The sequence below is a fragment of the Planococcus citri genome, chromosome 5 (genome assembly GCF_950023065.1).
Source record: "Planococcus citri chromosome 5, ihPlaCitr1.1, whole genome shotgun sequence".
Lineage (NCBI taxonomy): Eukaryota > Metazoa > Arthropoda > Insecta > Hemiptera > Pseudococcidae > Planococcus > Planococcus citri.
Genome location: NC_088681.1, coordinates 24,661,325 through 24,684,436, shown reverse-complemented (window position 1 = coordinate 24,684,436; position 23,112 = coordinate 24,661,325). Strand labels below are relative to the sequence as shown.

The following is a 23,112-nucleotide window of genomic DNA, read 5'->3' as shown; positions in this document are numbered from 1 at the left end:
GATGGCATTGTGTCATGGTATTCAGATAGCAGAAATATATTTTGAGTGCTTTGAAATAATTTTGAGCTCAATACTAAGTCATGATTTTTGGTATTTTTGAAAAAGGTGTTATGCGACCCACCAAAATCAGAGTTGGGGTGATTCCTTGGTTCTTCAGAATTTGACTTGTGAATTATGGTTCCCATATGATTCTTAAGATTTTTGAAAAACTGTCATGCAACTAATCAAATTGGGTTAAAATTTTCGGAGAAATTCAAATTTTTCCACTGAAAAGTTTTTTGATCATTTTGGAAGAATTTTGAACACAAAATATAGGATTATAATTTTGAGGATTTGTGAAAAAGGTAGGCTACATATCATGAAGACTATCTGTCAGTTGTAATTCCTTGAGAAATTCAATTAGGATTTACATAACTTACCAAATGTGTTTTCACTTCATTCTGGTAAAAAACATTTATCAAATTCAAACTTTGCTAACTTGAAATACAGTAAAAGTCGCTTAATATGTTATAACGTTTGTCCCAGCCCAATTTAATAACATTATGCGACATAACACAGACCGACTGAAAAAAAGTGAATTTTTTTGTCAGAAATTTTTACATGATCAATTTTGTACTAAATATGTAGTCATTGAACTAAAATTTTGCAAAAATTGTGAGAAAAAGTGTTGAAAATAGGTTGAAACTTCAAAAAGTTATGAAAAAAGTATTAAAAACGACGTGAATCACAAAAAATGTCTGAAATTTTAGAAAAATTAGGCAAAAACTGGGTGAAAGTGTTAAAAACATATAAAAACTATATCAAAATGCAAAAAAAAATCGCATTAAAATCAGTAAAAAGTTATAACATTATCTGATGCTTTACCCGTACAACAATGACCATGCTAATTTTGATGTGAATGTCGACCCATCCACATCCGTCACTTTTGGATGCCACATGTCGATGTGAATTTCGACTCTGTGTCAAGCCAATTGTTGATGTAATTGTTGACCAATGTTGATCGGCATTTATGTCGACAATCAGCTCGACACAGGGTCAAAATTTACATCGACATGTGGCATCCAAAAGTGACGGATGTGGATGGATCAACATTGGCATCAAAATTTACGTCGACCACCAGCAAAGCAAAATTGTTAAATTTTTAGTTTCAAAATTGAAATTTTTTCCAAAAATCATTTTCTCTTACACTCTTACACACTTAGGTGGCCATTGCTCATGCTGAAAGCGAAAGCAGCATCGACGCAGAGGCCACCTCTGAGAAGTACAGACAGAAAGTCCGTATATTCAGTATAGTTGAACATTAAACTCTTTATACTGAAAGGTGCAATAGGTTATCTAAGAGTACTAAACTAATACATTTTCATGTCGACGACATGCCGATGTTAATGTTGATGTGAAATTCGACATCAACAAATGCATCCACAATATCAACTTAATTTTTCAAATTTGAGAAATCTTTGAGAATTTGGTCGATGTTAATGTTGATGTACCTATTTGTGGACGATCGACTTTCACATCAACATAACATCGACAACTCCAAACTATGGAAAAGTGAATAATTTTATCAAGGCCATTAAAAAATTTTTCTCCCTTCAAACAAAGATCGTCTTTTCAAATGTTTACTGAGCTTTTAAACACTGAAACAGAAATTTTAATTCTGAAAAATTGGTCAACACAGTTGTGGATGTAAATTTTGAGCATCGAATTTTACATCAACATGTCGACATCGCATGTTGAGGTATCATAAATAATGAGAAAATTTTGAAAATTTTCATTAACCTGACTTCTTTACTGACAGAACATTCCTATTAAATAACTTATTGGTCACTTTTCCATCATCATGTTGGGAAAAAATGTAGTCGATGTAAATGTTGACGTCGACAATTGTTGTACAGGTAATTACAATAACTGATGGAATTTCAGTGTAATGAGATATAAAAGATCAGGACCAGATGAATTTAATAACATAAAGCGATTTATACAGGGATGCTGCCGATACTAAATATCACGATAATCAAATTGATTGATTGAATAAATGAGCTATTGCGATATCACGATAATCGCAATACTAACAACTTGCGATCTTTTCCGCTGGAATTGCTAAAGTGAATGCAAAAAATCGGACACTGCGCATGTCAAAACTGTGGGTGGAGTTTACTTCCAAAAGTCAACACCTCCCTCCAGTTTTTAGCGTGAATTTCTTGTTTTGCACACTTGCGATCGATCCTTACAGAAAAGATCACAATTTGTTGGTATTGTGATATCACCATAATCGCAATAATAGGGTTAGGTTAATCAATTAGCAATCGATAGTATTGGCGATGGCGGCATCCCTGGATTTATATTATCATTAACCGTTATAATAATAAGCGACTTTTACTGTAGGTATATCAAAAACAAACCTTCATAACTCAAACATATTCACCTCAAAAACTCCTGTAACTTGAACTCAACGTCTTCTCCCTTTTGCTTTTAGTTATTACAATTCCACTATACATCTACATACCTATACATAATTATCAATATCTTACAAAGTGCAGCTAATCGTATCAGAAAGCGCCATTAATGATGACTCAGGTGAGTGGTGGGGAGGAGTATCAACAAAAGGTGTACAAATGTCAAACCTTCACTGCGCTGCCCACGCAACCCTCATCGTCTCAAGTTTTGAAAATACGACCAATTTTCTGAAATGTCTGAAAGAGGTTAGTGCAAAATATGACTTGCTAATAAATAAAGTGAAGACAAAGATCATGATTGTGCATTGACCTGAGAACAACTCGCCTGAAATACAGGAAATTGAGGTAATCAAAGAGGGGAATCAATTTGTATACCTGGGATCCAATGTTGATAACAAAGGAGGCAGTGAAGCTGAGATAAGACGCAGAGCTTAAATCACACGAAGCGCCATGTCTCACCTAAAGAAGATATGGTCAGATGCGACAGTGAGCTCTAAGACTCCAAATATAATGCTTGTAAACACTCCGGTATTCTCAGTTTTTCTCTACGCATCAGAAACCTGGACAATATGGGAGGGAGACAGAAGAAAAGTTGATGCGCTTGAGATGTGGTACTGAAGGAGAAATGCTTCGGATCCCATGGAGAAAAAGACGAATGTGTCCGTCCTGGAGGAAATTGGTGTCCAGAAAAGGTGGTCGGTAGTGGTACATGGTACTGCTACTCGGCCGAATCCTCAAATATGTCACAAAAGCAGATTTGATGGAGTCCTTGAGTATTCATTCAATTTGAAAAAATTTACATTTTTTACAAAAAAATACATCTCTAAAACAATCTTCCAATAGGTGAAAATTTTCATTTTATTTTTTCCACATTGTACCAATTCCCAACATCACATTTGTCTTTATCGCCCGCTGCAAACATTTACAGTTCATTTGTTCCCCTCCATTGGAGTTTTTTTCTTCTAGAGAAAATAATCTTCAAATATACCCGAAGTAGGTATTTTTTCCCTAACGTTTATACAATATTTATATCATACGATTAAGAGAGGCAAAAAAAAAAAGAGTAGAGAAAGGTTTCATATAATCCGAACACAAATTTAAATCGGGTAAGGGTCGAATATCATCGCTATTTTTTGCCCTCTTTTATCGAACGTAGAAAAAATATACACCCCAAATACCACACAGAATAGAGCCGATCGTATATACTAAAATACCATTACAAAGCATTATATGTGTGCAGAGCGTTGAAAAAAAAATTATGAATTCAGTGTATCGCACTGAAATCCTATCACCGAGTAATTTCCTTTGCATCGCAGCTCGTTAGTATTGGCGTACAATAATTTATTATTGAGACACATTCGGTTCGATCGAGCTATGCTACTCGTATATGTGTGGGCATACTGGAGCTCTGCAAGGGTGAGAGATGTGGTGGAGGTGTGAGGCAGGTTAAATCGTCACCTAGCAATCTCGTCGTATGGCACGCGATTCGGCAAAAGAACGTTTCGATGATAAGGTTTAAAATTGCCTAGCTTTGCACCCCTTCTTTGCTGGCTGTCTTTGTCAAGGGGAGGCGTATGCTACCGCATAAGTATATAGGTGGGTACATACGCGTATGCGACAAATACGAAACGGAAGCAATTGAAATGTAGAACACGACGAATACTACGCCAAGGTTACAACATACTATACGAGCAAATATCGCGTGATAAAATTGCCAACGATAATTTCGCACGAATTTTAACATTTTTATATACCGAATATACGAATAGGTTTAGAATTATGGTATCGCGATTTTTTGCTACCTCTTTGCGGTTTTGTCGGCTTATAAAAGCGACGGTTCGACGACATCGAATGTAATAAAATCGATTATAGTCATTATCAGGGTCGTTCCTCGCGTTCCATGCAGTGAAGAGAAAGTCATACTGTATACGAGAGCTTTTGGAAACCTCGCTTCGTAGGTACCCACCAGCTAAAAATTCATCGAGCTTGGTTGAATGCTTCTTGCGTTAAGCTTGATATATTACGCAATTTAAAGGTGAATTTATATATTGTCTGCCAACTTTTCAGCACCATATTGAGACTTTGAGAGGACTATACGACGATATTGAGAATATAATGGGATGACGAGTGGTCCTTTGAATATGCTGAGTTTGTGAATTTGCCCAGCCAAAGGTGCTCCTATTGTGTATGTTCGGTTAGAAGGTGTCTCGAAAGTATTACCAGTTGACCTCGTTTCAGTCCCTAGTATCATCTAAAGACAAAATGACTTTGGATTTTTGATTTTTTTTTAGGTGGAATTGGTCGTTAGTTGGGAGAGATTCGCTGAGGAAATGTACACAATGTAAGAAGAGGTCGCATAAAAAAAGTTAGTGACCGGTAGATACTTTCTATTCTGAAAAAAACCATGATTTTTAAGATGTTTCAAGTCAACTGTTTGCAAAAAAATCAGAATTGTCACAAGACAGGTGTCCCAATTGGTATAACAATTTTCGAACCAAACAACAAAAAATCGAAAAATATGTAAAAAAAAAAGCCCCTCCCAGACCTAATTTTTGAAAGTGAATTTTATTTTTCGATTTTTGACAAATTTTTGCACTTCCTTTCTCCAGATTTTTAGATGATAGCGTTCAACATACGTATTTTGTTTACCCACATACTAATTATGAAAAGTTGAGTTGACTGCTCGAAAATTCAACTGCTAGTTTTCGTAATTGAACAATACTGATTTTAAATTTCCTGATTTTTTTTTTTGAAACCTGCTGAATTATTTGCTCATTTTTTCAACTTCAGATATCCTACTAGCTTTCAAAGTAAGACAGCTTTACAAAAAATCATAAATAAATGTTTACCTAGTCTTATCTCTCCACTTCAAAGATGACACGCACGTTTTAAAAAATTTCAGCCAAATTGGAACCCTCAATCTAGTACATTGTTTTAATAATCAAGGACAGTTGCTCGTATTTACTGCAGACTGAGTACGTAATTTTATAAAAATGTCTTATAAAATGTATGACTCACCCTCACCCCTACAAAAAAAATAAGTGCAGATTCGAATTCTTCGACCTCGAAAACATATCAATCGACATATTACACAATAATATAAGCAAAATTTGAAATTCTCCCCTCCCCGCGCCTCACCCCCCACACCTACCAAAAAAATAACTCCAGATTCGAACTCTACGACCTCAAAAACATATTAATCGATATATTACACGATTATATAAGCAACATTTCAAATTTTCCCACTCCCCACGCCTCACCCCCCACCCCTACAAAAAAAATAAGTGCAGATTCGAATTCTACGACCTCGAAAACGTATTATTCGACGTATTGCACATCGATGAAGGTCGAATCCGAATTATCGCCGTTTGGGGGGGGGGTCTGTGGCCCACTGTGTGACGCTGGGCTGGGCAACTTCTTCGACATGTATGCTATGGAATCATCGCTTCACTGGGAGTTTAAAAGCTTGATTCTTGACTTTTGGAATGAAGCTCGAATAATGTATTGGATTGGGAATATGATCTCATGTTGATGTTTTGAGGACATTTTTTTGTATAATGAAAAAATGTCTCTTACTTTGTAACAATATTACAAATATTGAAAGGAATTGAGAAACAATCGCAGAAAGTTTTGACGAAACCACTAAAAATTGCCAGAAAATTGACACAAATGGTATGAAAACTTGAAAAAAAAATGTATGTACTATCTCAGTAATAAAAAATATCAAAAAAAGTGCTTTGTTTAAAAAAAAAACAACGCAAATTTTAAGCAAAAAATTGCAACAAAGTTGACCTTAAATGGCAAAGAAATAGCAAAATTTTCACGAAAAATTACTTAGATGGGTGAAATCGGCACTTGATCCATACTAGGGGTTGAAAATGGTCCTAAAAGTCATTCTTGATGTAAAAATTCTCCGGATACAAATTTTTGGCCTCCCATCCCCTCCTCCTTCGGAAATACTTACCCCCCTAAACATCAGAATCTCAAAAATTTGCAAAGAAATTCGGCCATGTGCCCCCCTCTCCACCAATTTTTTTTCAAATGTTCGAGTTTTCAACCCCTGAAAAACTAAGGAAATGGAGGAGGAAAAGTTTCAAAAAATCCTGCATGATGTAAACAATCTGTGGAAAATTTCAAAAATTTTTATTAACCCCCATCCCCTTCCAAGATACAAATTTTTGAATTTTTGATGTTTAAGGGCAGTTTTTCCAGAAGGGGAGGGAGAGAGAGGTCGAAATTTCTAAATTGGACCGATTTCACCCTTTTTGTAGGGGAAGGACTTTTACCAAAAAAATTGAATTATTTCAAAATTTCAAAATAATAAAAAATATACTTAGGAGGCCTAAAATAAATTGAAAAAAAACGTGAAAATTGTGAGGGAAAAAAATGAAACATGGATTTAGTGTCAATTAAGAGACAAATTTTTGAACCAGGCGAAGCGAGATCGAAAGAACAGGCAAAAATATGCTACCACCCAAATTTCAGGGGCTAAAGTGCATTTTTCGACTTTTAGAGAATTTAAAAAAATCATTGGGCTCAAAGTGAAAAAAAGTCAAAATTTTACCAAATTCACCTAAAAAGCTGAAATTTGGAATGTATCCTGATAAAGACCCGCCGAATCGATTTAAAATGGTTTCGAGCTTTTTGAGCAGTTCTGAAGCCCCAGACAGTTTTGAAACTCAAAATTTTCACTAAATTACCAAATGAAGATGGAAAGCTGAAATTATGTACCCTAATTGCAACGTGCATGACTGCCGAGTCGACAGGAAGGCGGTGGTTTCGAACTGTTTTTAAGGGTCCAGTTCTCTAAAAAACTCATTAGAATTCGTAACCTGTCCAAGGTGCTTGATAGTAACCAACTTGGCCGATTACTCACCTCCAAAATCGGCGTCGGCCAGTTCAAACCCTCCATTTTTGTCCAACGATTTTATAATTGAAAATTTGAAAAATTCACAATTCCGGGCTTCCATTTTACGTAAAAACCTGAAATTCAGTTTGTACATATATTCCTATCTTATTTTTGACATGTCGAGGTGATTCTGGTTGTATCGAGCCATTTTGAAGGCTCCAACGAATTTTTGGAAGTTCCAGCATTCCAAAACTGCACAAATATTTTTAGTGCAACATTAAGGCATTTTTGGCACTTCGTAAACTGTGTGTTTAATTAATTGTGCCTAATCTACTTTTATGAGATACTTTTTTCCTAAATGAAACCATTTTCAGGCAGAAAAATAATGAAATTTTCTCACGAAAATTCCACTCGATAGTTTTCAACGAATCGTGAAGTTTGCAACGGAAACACAAAGCTATAGGTAGGTTTTCATACACGGTAAAATGAGCCGGACGAATATAAGACCGATTTCAGCATTCAAAGGCACGAAGATATAGGTGAACAGAATAAAGATGAGGAAAAATATCGGGTCAGTTGTGAAATTATAGTATAGCGATCAATACGGAAAATAGAATTTTATGGTCTTACATACGAATAAACCACGTCGACAAAAAAATTGCACACGATGACAACCCTATGGTCAAAGCACTTGGCCAGTTTTAATGCATCTTCGGTTCACAGTATACACTTTCAATCTCGTAAAAGATTTTTTTCCCTTTCAATACAGCAAGGATACGCTATATTTAACGGGAACACGTCGTCTCGTATCGTCGAGAGGCCAAACTCGAAACGAGACATACACACAGAGAGAAAGAGAGAGAAAAAAAAGGGGAGGAAAAAAAACGAGCCGCTATAACGAATCGAAAACTAATCTGTACAAATGGTTGTGAAGCCGCGATGAAGATGAAAAATACTCGTCGATAACCGAAGGCAAAATACGTGCTGGGGAGGAGGCAAGAGGTATGGAAAAGTTCCTGATCAGTTTTAGCCTCTGTAATGGATGCGACGAAAAATGTCCAGTCTTCCGAACGGCTAAACAAAAAAATTGCGAATTGTTACGTAGAATCCGCCGAAAAGATCTATATCTGGTTTTATGTTCAAGAAGTGGAAAAAATAGTACTATTTGCGGCAAAAAACAAAAACATCTATTTTCATTAAGTTTTACTTTATTTGTTTCGCCGTTTCAGACGTTTTTAGTATATGGTCGATGGTACTCCATAAGTATTTTTACCATATTCCATTTTTTTTCTGTTTCAAAATCTTCTCCCTCGATCATCCCCCCGCCCCTCGTATTCGAACAGATTTCTCCAATCCGGATAAAAACTGCAAATTCGAGACGAATAGCTTTGTAAAAATAGATAGCCGTTAAGTTATCGGCGATATTTTTATTCAGTTATAACTCAATGAGAAGAAAAGTTTTTACATTAGGGAAAAGGAAATGAAAGAGAACAAAAGTTAATCGGTCGGCTCAGCTTATATGGCGAGAGTGCAATGCAGTGGACTTTATTTTGTTTTGGCGCAATTCAAAGTTCATGAGTTTATCATTCCAAATGCCGGGTTATTATTCTTTACGTTTATACGAGTAAAATGCTCTCGTACACTCTTTTGTTAGTCTTTATTAAAGTACTCAATGCGTACACAAAACGGTACCCGTGTATACTGAATTATTATCGTTTATTTCATCTCTCGACTGTACAAACTTTGAAAAAATTACGATTTCCTCTTCTTTTTTTTTTACTCTAGACAGATGGAACTGTATTTTTTCCTAATCCTAATCCTAGGTTTTTCTTTATTGATCCAATGTTCAAAATGGTTTATTGTTTCATTTTTCTATTATACCTCGTAGACGATAATAATAACGCAGTAGTGGCGATTTTACTGCAGTGGAAAATAGAAAAAGAGAAAATAGGAGGGAAAATGACCATTAGTTTTTTTTTCTGATAGTGAGGGAAAATATCTTGAATTGTGAATTTAGGTAGGTACATATTTCGAGAATTTGAATAGGTACAAAAGTCACATTTTGAATTACTTAAAAAGAAAATGGTTGGTTTTAGTGAATGAAAATGCATTTAAAATTCATTCACAAAATTGGCAAAAAGTTGGTATCTAGCGAGAATTCATTGTTGAAAAATGAGATCCAATCGGGTTTTCCTAATCGAATTTGATCCGTACTAAACATATCTAATCCGGTCAAAATTCTTATTTGATAAGATCTGGCCGGATGAACTCAGACGCAGCTAATTCGATTAAAACTCCAGTGTAGATGAAATTGAGCCTGGAAATGTTCAGATTTGATCAAATTCATTCAGATGTTTTCCACTGGATTTGATCAGGCTGAATAGATCGAAATCTGATCAAAACTATGATCTGAATAGATTCAGTTACATGAAATTAAACTGATCGGGAAATGTTCAGATCGAACCAGGTCCTTCCAACTGGATTTGATCCAGTCTGAACTGGTCAAAATGTGATCAATACTCTGATCTGATTAGATATTTATTCAGATGAAATTGGACCCAGGAAATGTTCAGATTTAATTAGATCAATCAAGTCTTTCTCATCCGATTTGATCAGGTCCGAACAGATCAAAATCCTATCAAAACTCGGATCTGATTAGATTTATTCAGATGAAATTTGGACCCAGGAAATATCTAGATTCGAATTCGATTATAGTAATATACCGATCAGACTTCTCCTACGGAATTTGATCCGATCAGAACAAATGAAAATTCAATCAAAATTCTGATCTCATTACATTTAGTCAAATGAAATTGGACTCTCCCAACTGGATCTCTTCAATTGGATTAAGGAAATAGCCAGATCTATGAGGTCTTCCTCACTGAATTTGATCTGGTCTAATTAATAGATCAAATCAGATGAAAACGATCACAAGCTAATAGAGCCGATGCAATACCTAGTTCTTAGGGCAGTAAAAGAAAGATTCTTTAGACCAGCTGGGCCGGCGGCAGTGGCCGTCCTACTCCCACAAGGAGTACCTGGAAGCCGCCCCATCAACTCCAGCTGAAGTCAAAACCATATTAGATAAAAAAGAACAGGAACTTAACGAGAAAATCCGGAAGGGAAGCTGGGGGGAGTTGGTGACAACTTCCAACGGCATCTTCACACTGGAGGAAATCGAAGAGGATCTGCTTGTCTGCTTTCTGAAATACGCGCTGGCACATTGTGTCAGTGCCGACTTCCAGATGACTCAGGGTGTGGCGAAGCAAATTTCTAGGAAATTCGGCGATAGGGACACCCTGAGGAAGCGGGGGGCTTCGGTATGGGAGGTAGTAGAAACCAGGAAAGAAGGGAAACTTGATGGTCAAAAAACAACCAACTTCGTGCTTTATATGTGTGGGCGCATACAGAAAGGGACCTACCGACCAAAACGTAAATTTTACAGGAGAGCCGTTTAAAGTTTTGCGCGCGGTTATTTCTCTTGTTGTTACTGTAAGATTACGTAGGGGTATTCCAACTTCGAAGGTCCTACACTTTACCACACACTCACACATGCCCTCCAATGACCTCTACCGGTCAGATTATGCACTGCATTCAAGTTTTTTCGATTATGAATTCTGTCATGGTTCACTTAGAAGCGAAAAATTTCGATGAAATAGGAGTTATTGGCGGGTTTGGGAGGTTCCATTCGATTCTCTAAGAGTTCCTACAACAATTTCAGGAAAAAAAAAATTTTTCATTTTTTGGTCGGTAGGTCCCTTTCCATACGCGCCCTCACATATGGTAACGAAAGAAAGGTATAAAGACAAACCTACAAAGAGGGACTTCCTTATAACATTGAAAAACCTCGTCCAAAAATGTACAGAACTGCAAATCGAGATGCTGGCTATACCCAGGTTGGGCTGCGGACTGGATGAAATGGATTGGAATCTTGTGAGACATGCGATAATTGAGTTTTTCAAGAACTCTCCGATTACAGTTCGAGTCTGCACCCAATCGAGAAGATATGTGTAGCCAGTACCAAGCGACTGCCTGATTCCCGATTTAGACACTAGCTTTAAGATGTAAATAAATACCTTTTTTATATTTAATTTGTAAGAGGTGGTTGGTGCCGATAAATTATATATAGACACCCTCCACCTTATATATATTTATGTACCTAAATGTTTTGTAACTAGGGTTTCAGGTGTAATTTAGTTTGTCTAGATATGGCCTGATAAACTCAAAATACTTAATGTAAATAACTAAAATAACTGTAAATATTGTACTTTTTCTTTTTTCATTTTTTATACTTTTTCTTTTTATAATATCTTTCTTTTTTATTAATCCCCAAAAATATCAATATCCAAAAACCAAAAAGAGCTATCCAAACATCCAGAAGTTGCGAGTTTGAAGACAGTCCTGGATCAAGATATCTAAAATTGTATTTAGTAGCATTAGAGTAGCATAGAAAAACATAGCAATCTTCATTGTGGGCGGTCGGTGAGAAGCAAGCAGCAAGTGCACTGACTGCCCCACAAATATCCCAATGTACTCACGATCTTTTAACTAGGGGCCCCAACTTGTTGGGATCACCCCTAGGCGAAATCACTCCCCCTTCAAACTTCCCCCAGAGACGGGTCGGGCACCAGGTCTGCTGTCAGACAGGTATGCATGAATAACGACTCCTGGAGCTTGGCAGAGATCGAGCCTTAGGCAACCGCCTAGGGGTCTGGGTCAGGGTGGATGATCCGTCTCACTCTCCCTCCCATTCCCCTTCCCATCCCTCGTCTTAATCTTGGGGTGAAGGTATAGATTATAAATAGAATACTTAGTTAATATTAGTAACCCTAAGATTAGGATTGTTTTTTCTTTTTAAATAAATTAAACCCTCGGCGCCTAGTGCGACCGAGGAGTTTACCAAAAAAAAAAAAAAAAAAAAAAAACATCAGATCTAGTCAGATCAAATTATATCCTAGAATTTTCAGATTCAATCAGATCCAATCAGATCTTACCTACTGGATTTAATCCGGCCTGAACGGATCAAAATTCAATGAACTATGATCTGATTATAGATTTAATCAAATGAAATTAGACACAGGAAATATTCAGATCAGATCAGATCAATCGGGTTATTCCTACCTACATGATTTGATCGGGTTCAAACGGATCAAAATACAATAAGAACTCTGATCTGATAAGATTTTTTTCAGATGAAATTGGACCCAGGAAATGTCCAGATCCGATTACATCAATCATGCTTTAACACATCAAAATTTGATAAAAACTCTGATCTAATTAAATCTTATGAAATAAAATTGGAACCAGGAAACATTCAGATCTGACCAGATTCAATCAGACTTTAGATCTAATCAGATCCATTCAGGCTTCGGACCTGATCAGATTCAATCAGAAAAAATATTCAGATCTGATCAGATGCACTCTGATCTGATTGGATTTGTAGCCAGATGAAATGACTCAGGAAATGTTCATAACTGATTAGATACAGTCAGGTGTTTTTTACTGAATCTAATCCAGTCTGAACAGTTCTAATTTGATAAAATTGAACCTGAAAATATTCAGATCCGGATCAAAACTATGATCTAATTAGATTTTGCCACGTGAAATTGAACCCAGGAATTGTTAATATCTGATCTGATCCAATCATGCCACTTTGACTGGATTTGATCCAGTCTGAACAGATCTGATTCGATTGAAACAGTGATCTGATTAGGTCTAGTTAGATCCGATCTGATTTTCTTCATTATCTGATCAGGTATGAACAAATGGAATCTGATCAAATCACCTCTGATCTAAATTAGTCCCAGTTGAGTAAAATGTCCCCGAGAAATATTCAGATCCGATCAAATCCACTCCGATCAAAACTGTGATCCGCTTGAACCTAATCAGATGAACTTAAATCCAGATATTGTTCCTATACCGGATGAGATACATCTGGGTTTCCTTACTGAATCTGATATGGTCTGAACAGATCGAATTTAAACACAGTTCTGATCTGATTAGATTTAGTTACATGAAACTGGATGCAGGAAATATTCAGATCTGATCAAATCTAATCAGGTCTTCTCTACTGTATCTGATCCAGTCTGAGAGCAGAACAAAGCATAACACTCGTATCAGAGATGAACATGTTGGGCACAACAACGCTAAATCATATTTTCAACTCTAGATGGGGTGAAAAGTGGTCATAATTAATTTGAGTGGTCGATTTCATCACATGAATTGATTGGTAAAAAAATTAGAATACGATAAGAACACTTCGACCATTTTTGAAAATTCACTCGATGTGAGCTCACATGGTTTCTGAAAAATTGAAAACACCGATTCACGTGTGGTTGAAGAATGAAGACAAATTACCTAGGCTCTCCTATTAAACGAATTCTACCACGTGCCGTAGAAGCAGTAACAAATGTGTAAGTTAGTTAGTTACTTCGTAATTTGTACAATTACACGTGTAGATATACGTAGGTAAGGTAAAAGATATTATATTTATATCGTGTGAAAAGCTTTGCTTATCACACAAGGGTCAGTTTATATAATTACAAATCCACACCACACACGTTAAAAACATATAAAACGTAGATATAAATTCACGATAGAAATTTTTCGCCAATAAATGAATAAGATATAAAATTTTACGCCTTCCTAAATTAATAAATACTCTCCATAGTAAATAGTATTACCACAAACTTGACTATATACAGGCTTGTATATCTACATTACCTACACACATAGGGGGTAGATATATAGTAGGTAAGGTAATGGTGATAATACACATCACACGCACATTACCATACTTTCAATCAAACCAGCAGGCGTCTACACATCATAAATTATTCACATGTATCGTATTTCGAATAAATATTAAATTCAATAATAATTGTCAATCAAGAGAATTGTTTCGGTCGAGCATAAACATACACGTATTTGCGGCATAGCTTCGGCGCGGCTCTCGGTACATTATATCGTTGAAAAGCCGCCAAATAAATGTCCTATATGGTAACCTCGACTGCATTATCGTTATTAATAACCCTACATCAAATATCCACCATCTACGCCATACCCTACCCTACCATACCATACCATGCCACGCCATCCAACCGTACACACAGAGAGCTAAAGCTAAAACAATTAAACCGCAAAAGTAAATAAAATCCGCTTGCATTCGCGGATACTACATCAAATTACTTACACCCAGCAGTACATTACAAATCGCTAACGAAATGAATCGTAAAATGGTGGGTACGTTTTGTCGAATTATTATTCTGCTCTCGGTAAGTGTTTATGAAGAAACAATCGTTAAATTACGCCACAGTGTCGAAAAACTCGCCATAGAAAAACTTTTTATAGCCAATTATCAACTCGTTAGATGTAGTTTTACTTAAACGTTTTGATTTAATATCGTGTATAATAATTATTAGGCTAACCGAAGATGCGAGCTGAGAGTGAATTGGTGCTTACGCAGGGTTTCGTTTATTTTGCAAAAGTTTCACGTAAAGTTGCATGTTGCTTACGTTTTGGTTTTTCCATTCAATGATGAGACTGAAAAATCTTAAATTGCCAAAGAATCCCTCATTTCAAACTAAAATGAAATTTTAATCAAATTTTTCTACGTATAAAAAAATCAGCTTTCATCATGTACTAATTAACTTGAGAAACAATTTTTCTGAAAGTTCTACAGCTTTTTTTGGTCATAAAAAATTGTGGATTTTTTGGAGATTATCAAATTATATTTATTCTGACATGGTTTTTTTTTGGGGGGGGGGGGGTCGAGAGTACGGTGGGAGGAGAGATGAAAGTTATTTTATTGGTATTGTTTTTGAAAAAAAAAAATATATCGCAAGTTTATTTTGGTGTTCAAATAGCAAAGATTTCAGTCCAAATCGTTACCTAAATCTGAAAACTTGAAAACATCAAAACACAATATCTTTTCAATAAATAGGTAAAAACAGAAAAAAAATTACTCAAGATACTTACCTAGTTAAACATTATACTTATACTTATCTTACAGGGAAAAAAACCAAAAATCAACACTTTTCAAAAAATACAACAGAAGGGCGAATATTTGAATAAACAATCTTGAATTTCCAAAAGAATATTCAAGTGTGTCATTTCAACCTGAATATAAATTTCAAATAAATTTTCTCCAAGAAAACCTTCAGCTTCTGTCTTTATGAAAAATAATGTTTTTAAAAATTTTAAATTTCTGGGTTGAAAAATCCAAGATTTTTATGGAAAATATCGAATTACAATTTATAATTCCAACATGGATTGTTTTGGAGAGGGGATGGTGGAGGAGGGGGAGAAGAGAGGAATGGATGAGAGGGTCATTTTATGGGAAACATTTTTTAAAAAAACATCGCAATTTTCGAACTTTTTAATTTGGCATTGAATAAAAGTAGAGCTAAAAACAAAACGTTTTTCAAAATATTTAAAAAAAAAGAAAGTCAAAATTTGAATTTTTACAATTGAAATTTAAAAAAAAAGTTTTTTTTTACAATTCTACCTATATTCCAACATTTAAAGTAGGTAGGTACCGATCCATCACGATCTCAGTAGTTTTAGAACGAGTTTTTCACCCCCCCCCCCAATTTTGGAAAACATAGGTATTCACATAGATGGTATGTAGATTCTTAGAATTTTGGGAGGGGGAAAGAAAAATAAAGAAGAATTTGAATTATTGTAACACAAGTAAACATCAATCAATTATTTCGAAACATTTCAAAAACAAGCAAAAACTGAAAGAATGATAAAAATACTTATGCCTTTTGAAAATTGTTTTTATATAAAAGAAGATGAAATAAAAATACTGAAATTAAGATTCTTCAATCCAAAATAATCTTAATCTGCAGTTTCATAACAAGAATAAAAATCAATAATTTTTTCTCAACAAATTTTTGAAAGGGAGGGAATGAAGGAATTTACGTGACCAAGTGATGAAAAATTAAGTATTCTCGATTAAGCTTTCTTTGTCCACTGTCCAGACAACTTTCTTGAGAGAGAGAAAAAAAAGGAACAGTTAAACTAAACACAAAATGCATTTGATTTTGACCTTTTTTTTCATTTCATCCTAATTCTAAAAATATATTTATAGCAAAATGTTTGAACATTTTCGTACGCTGGAAAAAATCCGGGTAACATTTTTTGGAAGTGAAGAGAAGAACTGAAATTAATGTTATAACACAATCAAATTTGACCAAAGATATGCGTTTTGATGAAAAATGAAACCGAGGAGAATGCTTCAAAATAATGATTGGCTATATTTTTATCAATCCTCAAAACTCTTCCTCTTTTTCAAATACCTACAAACTGAATATGATTTGGAACATTCAGTTGTTTATTTCTAGTTTGAATTTGAAAAAATTTACACAATTTGGAAATTACTTACCAAAAATTTGATCTATTAAGTAACTCAACTGATTTCAGTCATTGTCATTGAAAATCTGCTTCTTTCAGTTATTTCCTCCCACATCCCTTTCTGTTCCCTCACTTCTTTAAAAATTCAACTTACCAACAAAAAACGTTCAGAATTCAAAAAAAAATCAATTGCAATGTGATATTGATGTACAATAATATTATCAATTACTTCTTGGGAGGGAAGTGGAGAGACGGCTCCAAGTTCAAATTTATGCTCCTTTTTCATAATCTTAAATTTTGATTGACCTTGAAAAAAATTTCAATTTATGAAAATTGATGCATAAATGTTCAAAAAACTGCCGAAATGAACATCGTGCATCCCACGTAGCCTGATTTTTTCTGAAATACGAATTCTTACTTTTTGAGATGACGTCCTTCAACTCCTTCCGCTCCGCCCTTCCTCTTCCTGCTCCTCCACAAAATTCATTTATTATAAAGAAGCATTTCAGTTTCACGAATTTGATATCGTTTCATCACCACATTGATGGGGGGGGGGGGGAGTTAAAGAACTCGTACTATTGAACGAAGTCGCCATGAAAATTTTTGTGAACATTAAACGCAAATAAAATTCATAATTTTTTCAGATTCTTCAAAGTTTCTTTTTTTTTTTTTTTTTAATATGTATCATAAAAATCCTGGATCCTATAAGTATAAATCATGCCTAGTATCTTTTTTTGTGGTCAGGCCTTCATTTCCCTTTAATTGCGTTCACAACGATTGAAAGTCATATAAAATTCAAAATAATTGGAATCTCTTGAAAGAAAAAAAATCCCTCACTTTAGTCGAGGGTTTAAAAGCTACCTACTTTTTTTTCATTTGAAAAATTGGTTTGACTTGGTGGTTATTGTGAAATGAAATATATATACCCATACAGTACATAAAAGACAGGTAGGTAAGCGAAATTCACCTCATCTTGTAATACGTAGGTACGTATAACAGAATTATTCCACGTTGTAAGCCTATTTGAAATCTCGTTTATTGTAAAAAGATATAGGGGAGAAAGAAAAAAAAAACGAATCAGAAAAAAAATTACAATCCTATACGAGGGAGCTCTTTGGTACAGCAGTATAGACAGAGATACAAACGCAGGTAAAAAATTTCCATTAGCATCTGTGTAAATTCGACGCAGGTACCATCAACACGTGTAGGTATTGTACGTACACGTAATCCTTTCATTTTTCGCGTTAACCTATTCAAAGTTGCAAAATTGTATTTATTTAATGGCGAAATCCGAGCGTTGTTAACGAGCTGGCGAACAATTAACACGTATTAACTACATCTGCGTTTATTGATTTTGCCTATCGGCGGCGTCGTCAATAGTAGATTCCAATCCAATACGGTGTAGTTGAAATTTTATCAAATTTACAAAATTCAAAATCGATGCTAGTAGAGTGGTTATGTGGGATTTGTGCGTGTATCAAAATTTAGTGGCTGGGTATTCGGTGTAAATGGACGCCTACGAGATTACGCATACGGTGGCGGTATACGCGAGTATATATAGGCGAGTGATTTATGTACATTTAGCGATCTTACAGGCTTGATATACGCCATTCATTTCCGAATAAAAGGGTTGTACGGGAATGCCAATTTTATGGCATTGTTTTACGTGTACATCGTACTCGTATAGCGCAGCGGAGATGGAGTTTGCGGTTTAAATTTTAATTATATGCTCATTTATCGGGACTTATTTCCAGGTCGTCTCTAATACGACAGCTTGTACTGGTGGCAGTGGCGGGGCAAGCGTGCAATCAAATTCCGGCGGCATGGGAAGTGCTTCAATACAAGCCAATATATACGATCCGAGCTATATAACACCCTTAGTCGAGCAATGTATCCTTTTCGATTTGGAAGCTCTGCTCACAAGCAGTATGCAACTGACGCCGGCTCAAGAAGCCATCATAAGGTGTTATTATTCGTACTGCAAGAATATCATTAATATGGCCAAGTTGGTGGCTACTCTGCCACCGAGTCCTGGAGCGAATGGACCTTCTGGTGGGACGAATACATTGCAGAATCCAGGAATACAAGGTGTTCCTCCACCTGCGACTATACCTGATCCGTCGGTTAGTTTGACGGCTGGGGTTGGTCCTCCTCCTGCTGTACCTGATCCATCGGCCGGTGTGTCAGCCAGCCTGGGAACTCCATCTAGTCCTTCGGTCAATATGTCAGCCAATGTTGGATCATCTCCTAGTGCTAGTGCGACCCAGTGATGTTGTAGCTGGTGAAATAATTTTTACACTTTTCTAAGAAAACGGTCAAGTTTTTTTTTTTTTTTTTTTAAATTGAAATAAAAATAAAAGGTAATTTAAATCTTGAATTTTCTGTTTATACCCACACTAGGATGGTGAAAATTTGAAAAATTTTAAAAAAATTGAAAAAACTTATACCTATGTCAGTAAACAAAAGTTCTAAAATTTATACCTATTTCCTTAAAGCTCCCTTAAGTTGCAGTAATACTACTGAAAATAATTTCAAAATTCTAATTAATATGATTGAAGCACAAAAGACTACTCTAATAAAATTATTTCGAAGGAATTTTCAGTTTCGTTTTTCCTCAATCGTACATAAGATGGATCGAAAAAAAGCATATCCTGGATTTTGATGAAAACTGTTTGGAACCTTATTACTTTAAGTAGGAGCTTGCACAGAAAATTTTTAAGCAAACCAACGGTTCAGGGGCCTGAGCCAGAGGTCCTCAAAGTGGGGTCATTTCCAGAAAATTATCCTGTGCAATCCCTCGGTCACTTCCTTAAAAATTCCGATTCGAGTTTCTGAACCTCTCTGACCCCTTGCGCCACTTTCAGCCCGGGACCAAGCGCTTGAAGATTGATAGATCGCGAAATTATAACTTTTCTGCACTATTCCTACAGTCGAAAATTATTTTTGTGAAGAACTAATGCTGGATTCGTATTCAGCCGGTGAAAATACCTCGATGAGATCACACTTTTTTTCTCGATCGTTTCGATAAAATTTTCGGCATTCATTCTTTTCCATTCATTTTAGTGGTTGCATAAAAAATGTACAGAAAAAAAGTAGGTAAATTTGCACCCTTTGACCATAATGATTGTAAAAAGTGTGGTGATTGGGGTATTTTGACCTGCTAAATCACGAGGAGTGGAGAGGGAGGCGTGGATGCAAGGAGAGGAGAGGAAAGGAGAGGGGACGGGAGAGAAATCTCATCTGCAAAAAAAATTTTTAACAATATGTATTGAAATGTTATTCATAAGAATCATGAGTTTGACTTTTGAATATTTGAAGAAAAAATTAAAAATCTCAATCATGTTGAATGGTATTCTGATATTTTGACAGGTTTTTAGAAATGTTATTGGTAAATTATTAAGCTCCTACAGGTAACTATAAATTATTGCTAATTTCTGGTAAGTTACTGGCAGTGATGGCAACATTTTTACGTTTCCGGTTTCAGTTTTCAGTTTTGCTCATTTCAGTTTCAGTTTTGATCTTTGGTTGAGACAAACATAGTGGGGGTGTTTCAAATTCCACATTTCAAAAATTTTCAAAAACCAACAAGAGATGGAAACCCCTTATTTTTCAAAAACTTTTTAAAATTTTTATTTGAACCCTCAAACATTTCTCATTGGAACCCGAAATGAATGCTGAACTGGACAGAATACTGAACTGAACTAAATGCTGAATGAAGTGAATGTTGAACTGGACAGAATACAGTAATACAGAACTGAACTGAACTGAACTGAACTCGATAGAGCACTGAACTGAACAGAATATTTCATTTTAATTTTTTCCTTCATTTTTTTTCATTAATTCATGCATTCATTCATTTATCCATTCATTTATACACTCAGTCTTTCCCAGGCTTGCAGGACCGCTCAGGTTTTGCGGTTGCTCCAAAATCAAGGTCCTAGTTTGGAGCTTTCAAACGGTCCGGTCCGGCCATTCGGTTCTGCATTTTTTGCCTATGTAGGTTGGTCCGGTCCAGTCCTGACTAGAAATTTTCATCGTGGTCATGGGTCAGCCTCTTTATTTTTCAGAAAGAAAAAAGCTTCCTAACACATTAGATGAGTTGAAAAATGGGATTTTTACTTTCAAAACATTGAAACTTCGAAAGAAATTAAATCACAATGGAAATTTATTCAAAATAGGCATCTAAAATGGCATTATAAATTTGAAAAATTGGACATAACTGAGGTCCAAACTGCGGTCATTGGTCCGATTTTTTAGAAAGGTTTTCGGTCTCAGCCTGTCCCGGTTATTTTTTCTGAAAAGGGTCATCTGTTTGGTTAATATTTACATAAATTTGTTTTAGAGGTCCAAGGTCTGGTCCGGTCCACTCGGTCTTGTGTCCATTTTTGGGTCCAGTCGCGGTCATTGGTCCAGTTTTTTGGTCCAGTCTGACAAGCCTCGTCTTTCCATCTTTCTATCTTTCCGTCTTTTTGTCTTTCTGTCTTTCTGTCTTTTTGTCTTTTCATCTTTTTGTCTATTTGTCTATTCGTACATTTATCTTTTTGTCTTTTTGTCGCTTCGTCGTTTCATTGTTTTGTTGTTTCGTCTTTTTGTTGTTTTGTCATTTTGTTGTTTCATCATTTGGTCTTTTCGTCTTTTTGTCTTTCTGTCTTTTTTTCTGTCAGTGTGTGTTTTCAAGTCCATGAAGGACTTGTGGTTGAGACAAGCAGTGAGAGTATCAAATTCAATATTTCCAAAAATAAAAAAACCAACAAAAAATCAAACAATCAGAATTTTTAATCGGTGGGTGTGTTCAGACCCAAGTAAGGACATGTGGTTGAAAAAGACACTATTTAAATCAGTGAGTGTGTTCAGACTAAGGAACTAAATACCAGGTATGGAAATACGCCATCTTTGGTTATAGAAAAAAATTTTCAAGTTCCCAATTTATTAATAATACCGCCAATTTACGTTATTTTTTTACTTCATATTCATTTTAATATGCAAAATAAACATTTTCCCACCATTTTTTTGATTCTATTTCATTATATGACTGAAATGAAAAAATCAAATCACTGTCAAAACTACAAAATCTATAACCAAAAATGGCGTATTTCAATACCTGGTATTTATAGTTCCTTAGTTCAGACCCAAGTAAGGACCAGGGGCGTAGCAAAGTGATTTTACAAGGGGGGTAAATTCTAAAAAATGCCAACTTTGAAATGTTAAAAATGCCAACTGCAAAATCGATTAAAAATTTGCTCGAATAAAACAGCTTTGCTTGTACTTTTTTCGCTTGAGCTAGAAATTGTGATTTGAGGTAATACTCCCAATTTTTGCATTTGACCCAATGTTTTCATTTAACATTACTAGAAATTCAAAAAAATCGAAAATTACCTAACGCAATTTTATTCAAACTTTTATGTAGGTATAATTGGGAAGTAATTTCATTTTAAGAGCTGAAACAAAAAACGAAATGGAATTGACCCAAGCAAAGCGAGGGCAAAAGCTTGCAAAATTTCATAACTTGAGAGTCTGAAAAACGTCATTTTTCAAAGTCAAAACTGATATCTTCCAATCTTTATATTTTTCAAATTTGAGACTTACCTACCTACCTAATATTTGTAGAAATTTAGAATTGAGAAAGTGAAAGCAAATGGCCCGAGCGAAGCGAGGGCAAAAGCTTTTAACAATTTGTAACACAAAAAACTGAAGAACGTCATTTTTGACGATAGAAAAGCATTTTTCTGATCTTTGCATTTTTCAAATTCTTGCAATATTTTTCTAGAAAATGCAAACTTACTGTGAAAAAGAAAAACACATAAAAAGCTATCACAATAATTGTATTATTTGGAAAAATAAATACTTAAGCAAATGAAAAAATGAGTCAAGTATAAATTTGTCAACTAAGTAGGTGCAACATTATTGGTCAATTTGCCAACTGAATCCTCAGGTGTTGTATCATGATCGCATCAGTTGGCAAATTTAGAATAAGAATAGCCGAATCAAATTTAAATTTAAGGAGGTTGATTCTGTTGGTTTTATTTTTAAGTAAACAAAATAAATGAGAATTGTCGATTTTCGAACAAAATGAATAATTTCCTTGAAAAGTTGGCAATTTTGAGTTTCCAATTCTCAAGTACTCAGTTGGCAAATCAAAAATGTACCTACAAAATAGGTACATTACATTTGAAATTAATTGTATGTACTCGTAGTTGGCAAATTTAATTTAATTTTAACAATTGCAAATTGTCAACTTTTCAACTAGATAATAAGTAGAAAATAAAGTTGACAATTGTGAGTTCTGAAGTTCTCAGTTGGCAAATCAAGAATGTCTCAACAGTTGGTAAATTAACTTAATTGTATATAATATCGAACTCTGAGTCAAAAATGCCAACTTTTCAACTAATGATTAATTGAAAAGTTATCATTTTTGAATTTTCATCCTCGCAAACTCAAAAATGCCAACTT

At 35.1% G+C, this 23,112-nt stretch overlaps 2 protein-coding genes across 2 annotated transcripts in view; one reads left to right on the top strand and one right to left on the bottom strand.

The window, feature by feature from the left end:
* LOC135849364 (nephrin-like) overlaps positions 1-23,112 on the bottom strand; it is a 380,313-nt gene that overhangs the window by 151,383 nt on the left and 205,818 nt on the right. The gene's annotated exons all lie outside the window — the stretch shown is intronic.
* LOC135849366 (uncharacterized) lies at positions 14,495-19,039 on the top strand. Its single transcript, XM_065369758.1, has 2 exons — positions 14,495-14,579; positions 18,417-19,039. Exons 1-2 carry the CDS (start codon positions 14,529-14,531, stop codon positions 18,930-18,932), a joined length of 567 nt encoding a protein of 188 aa, XP_065225830.1. The 5' UTR covers positions 14,495-14,528; the 3' UTR covers positions 18,933-19,039.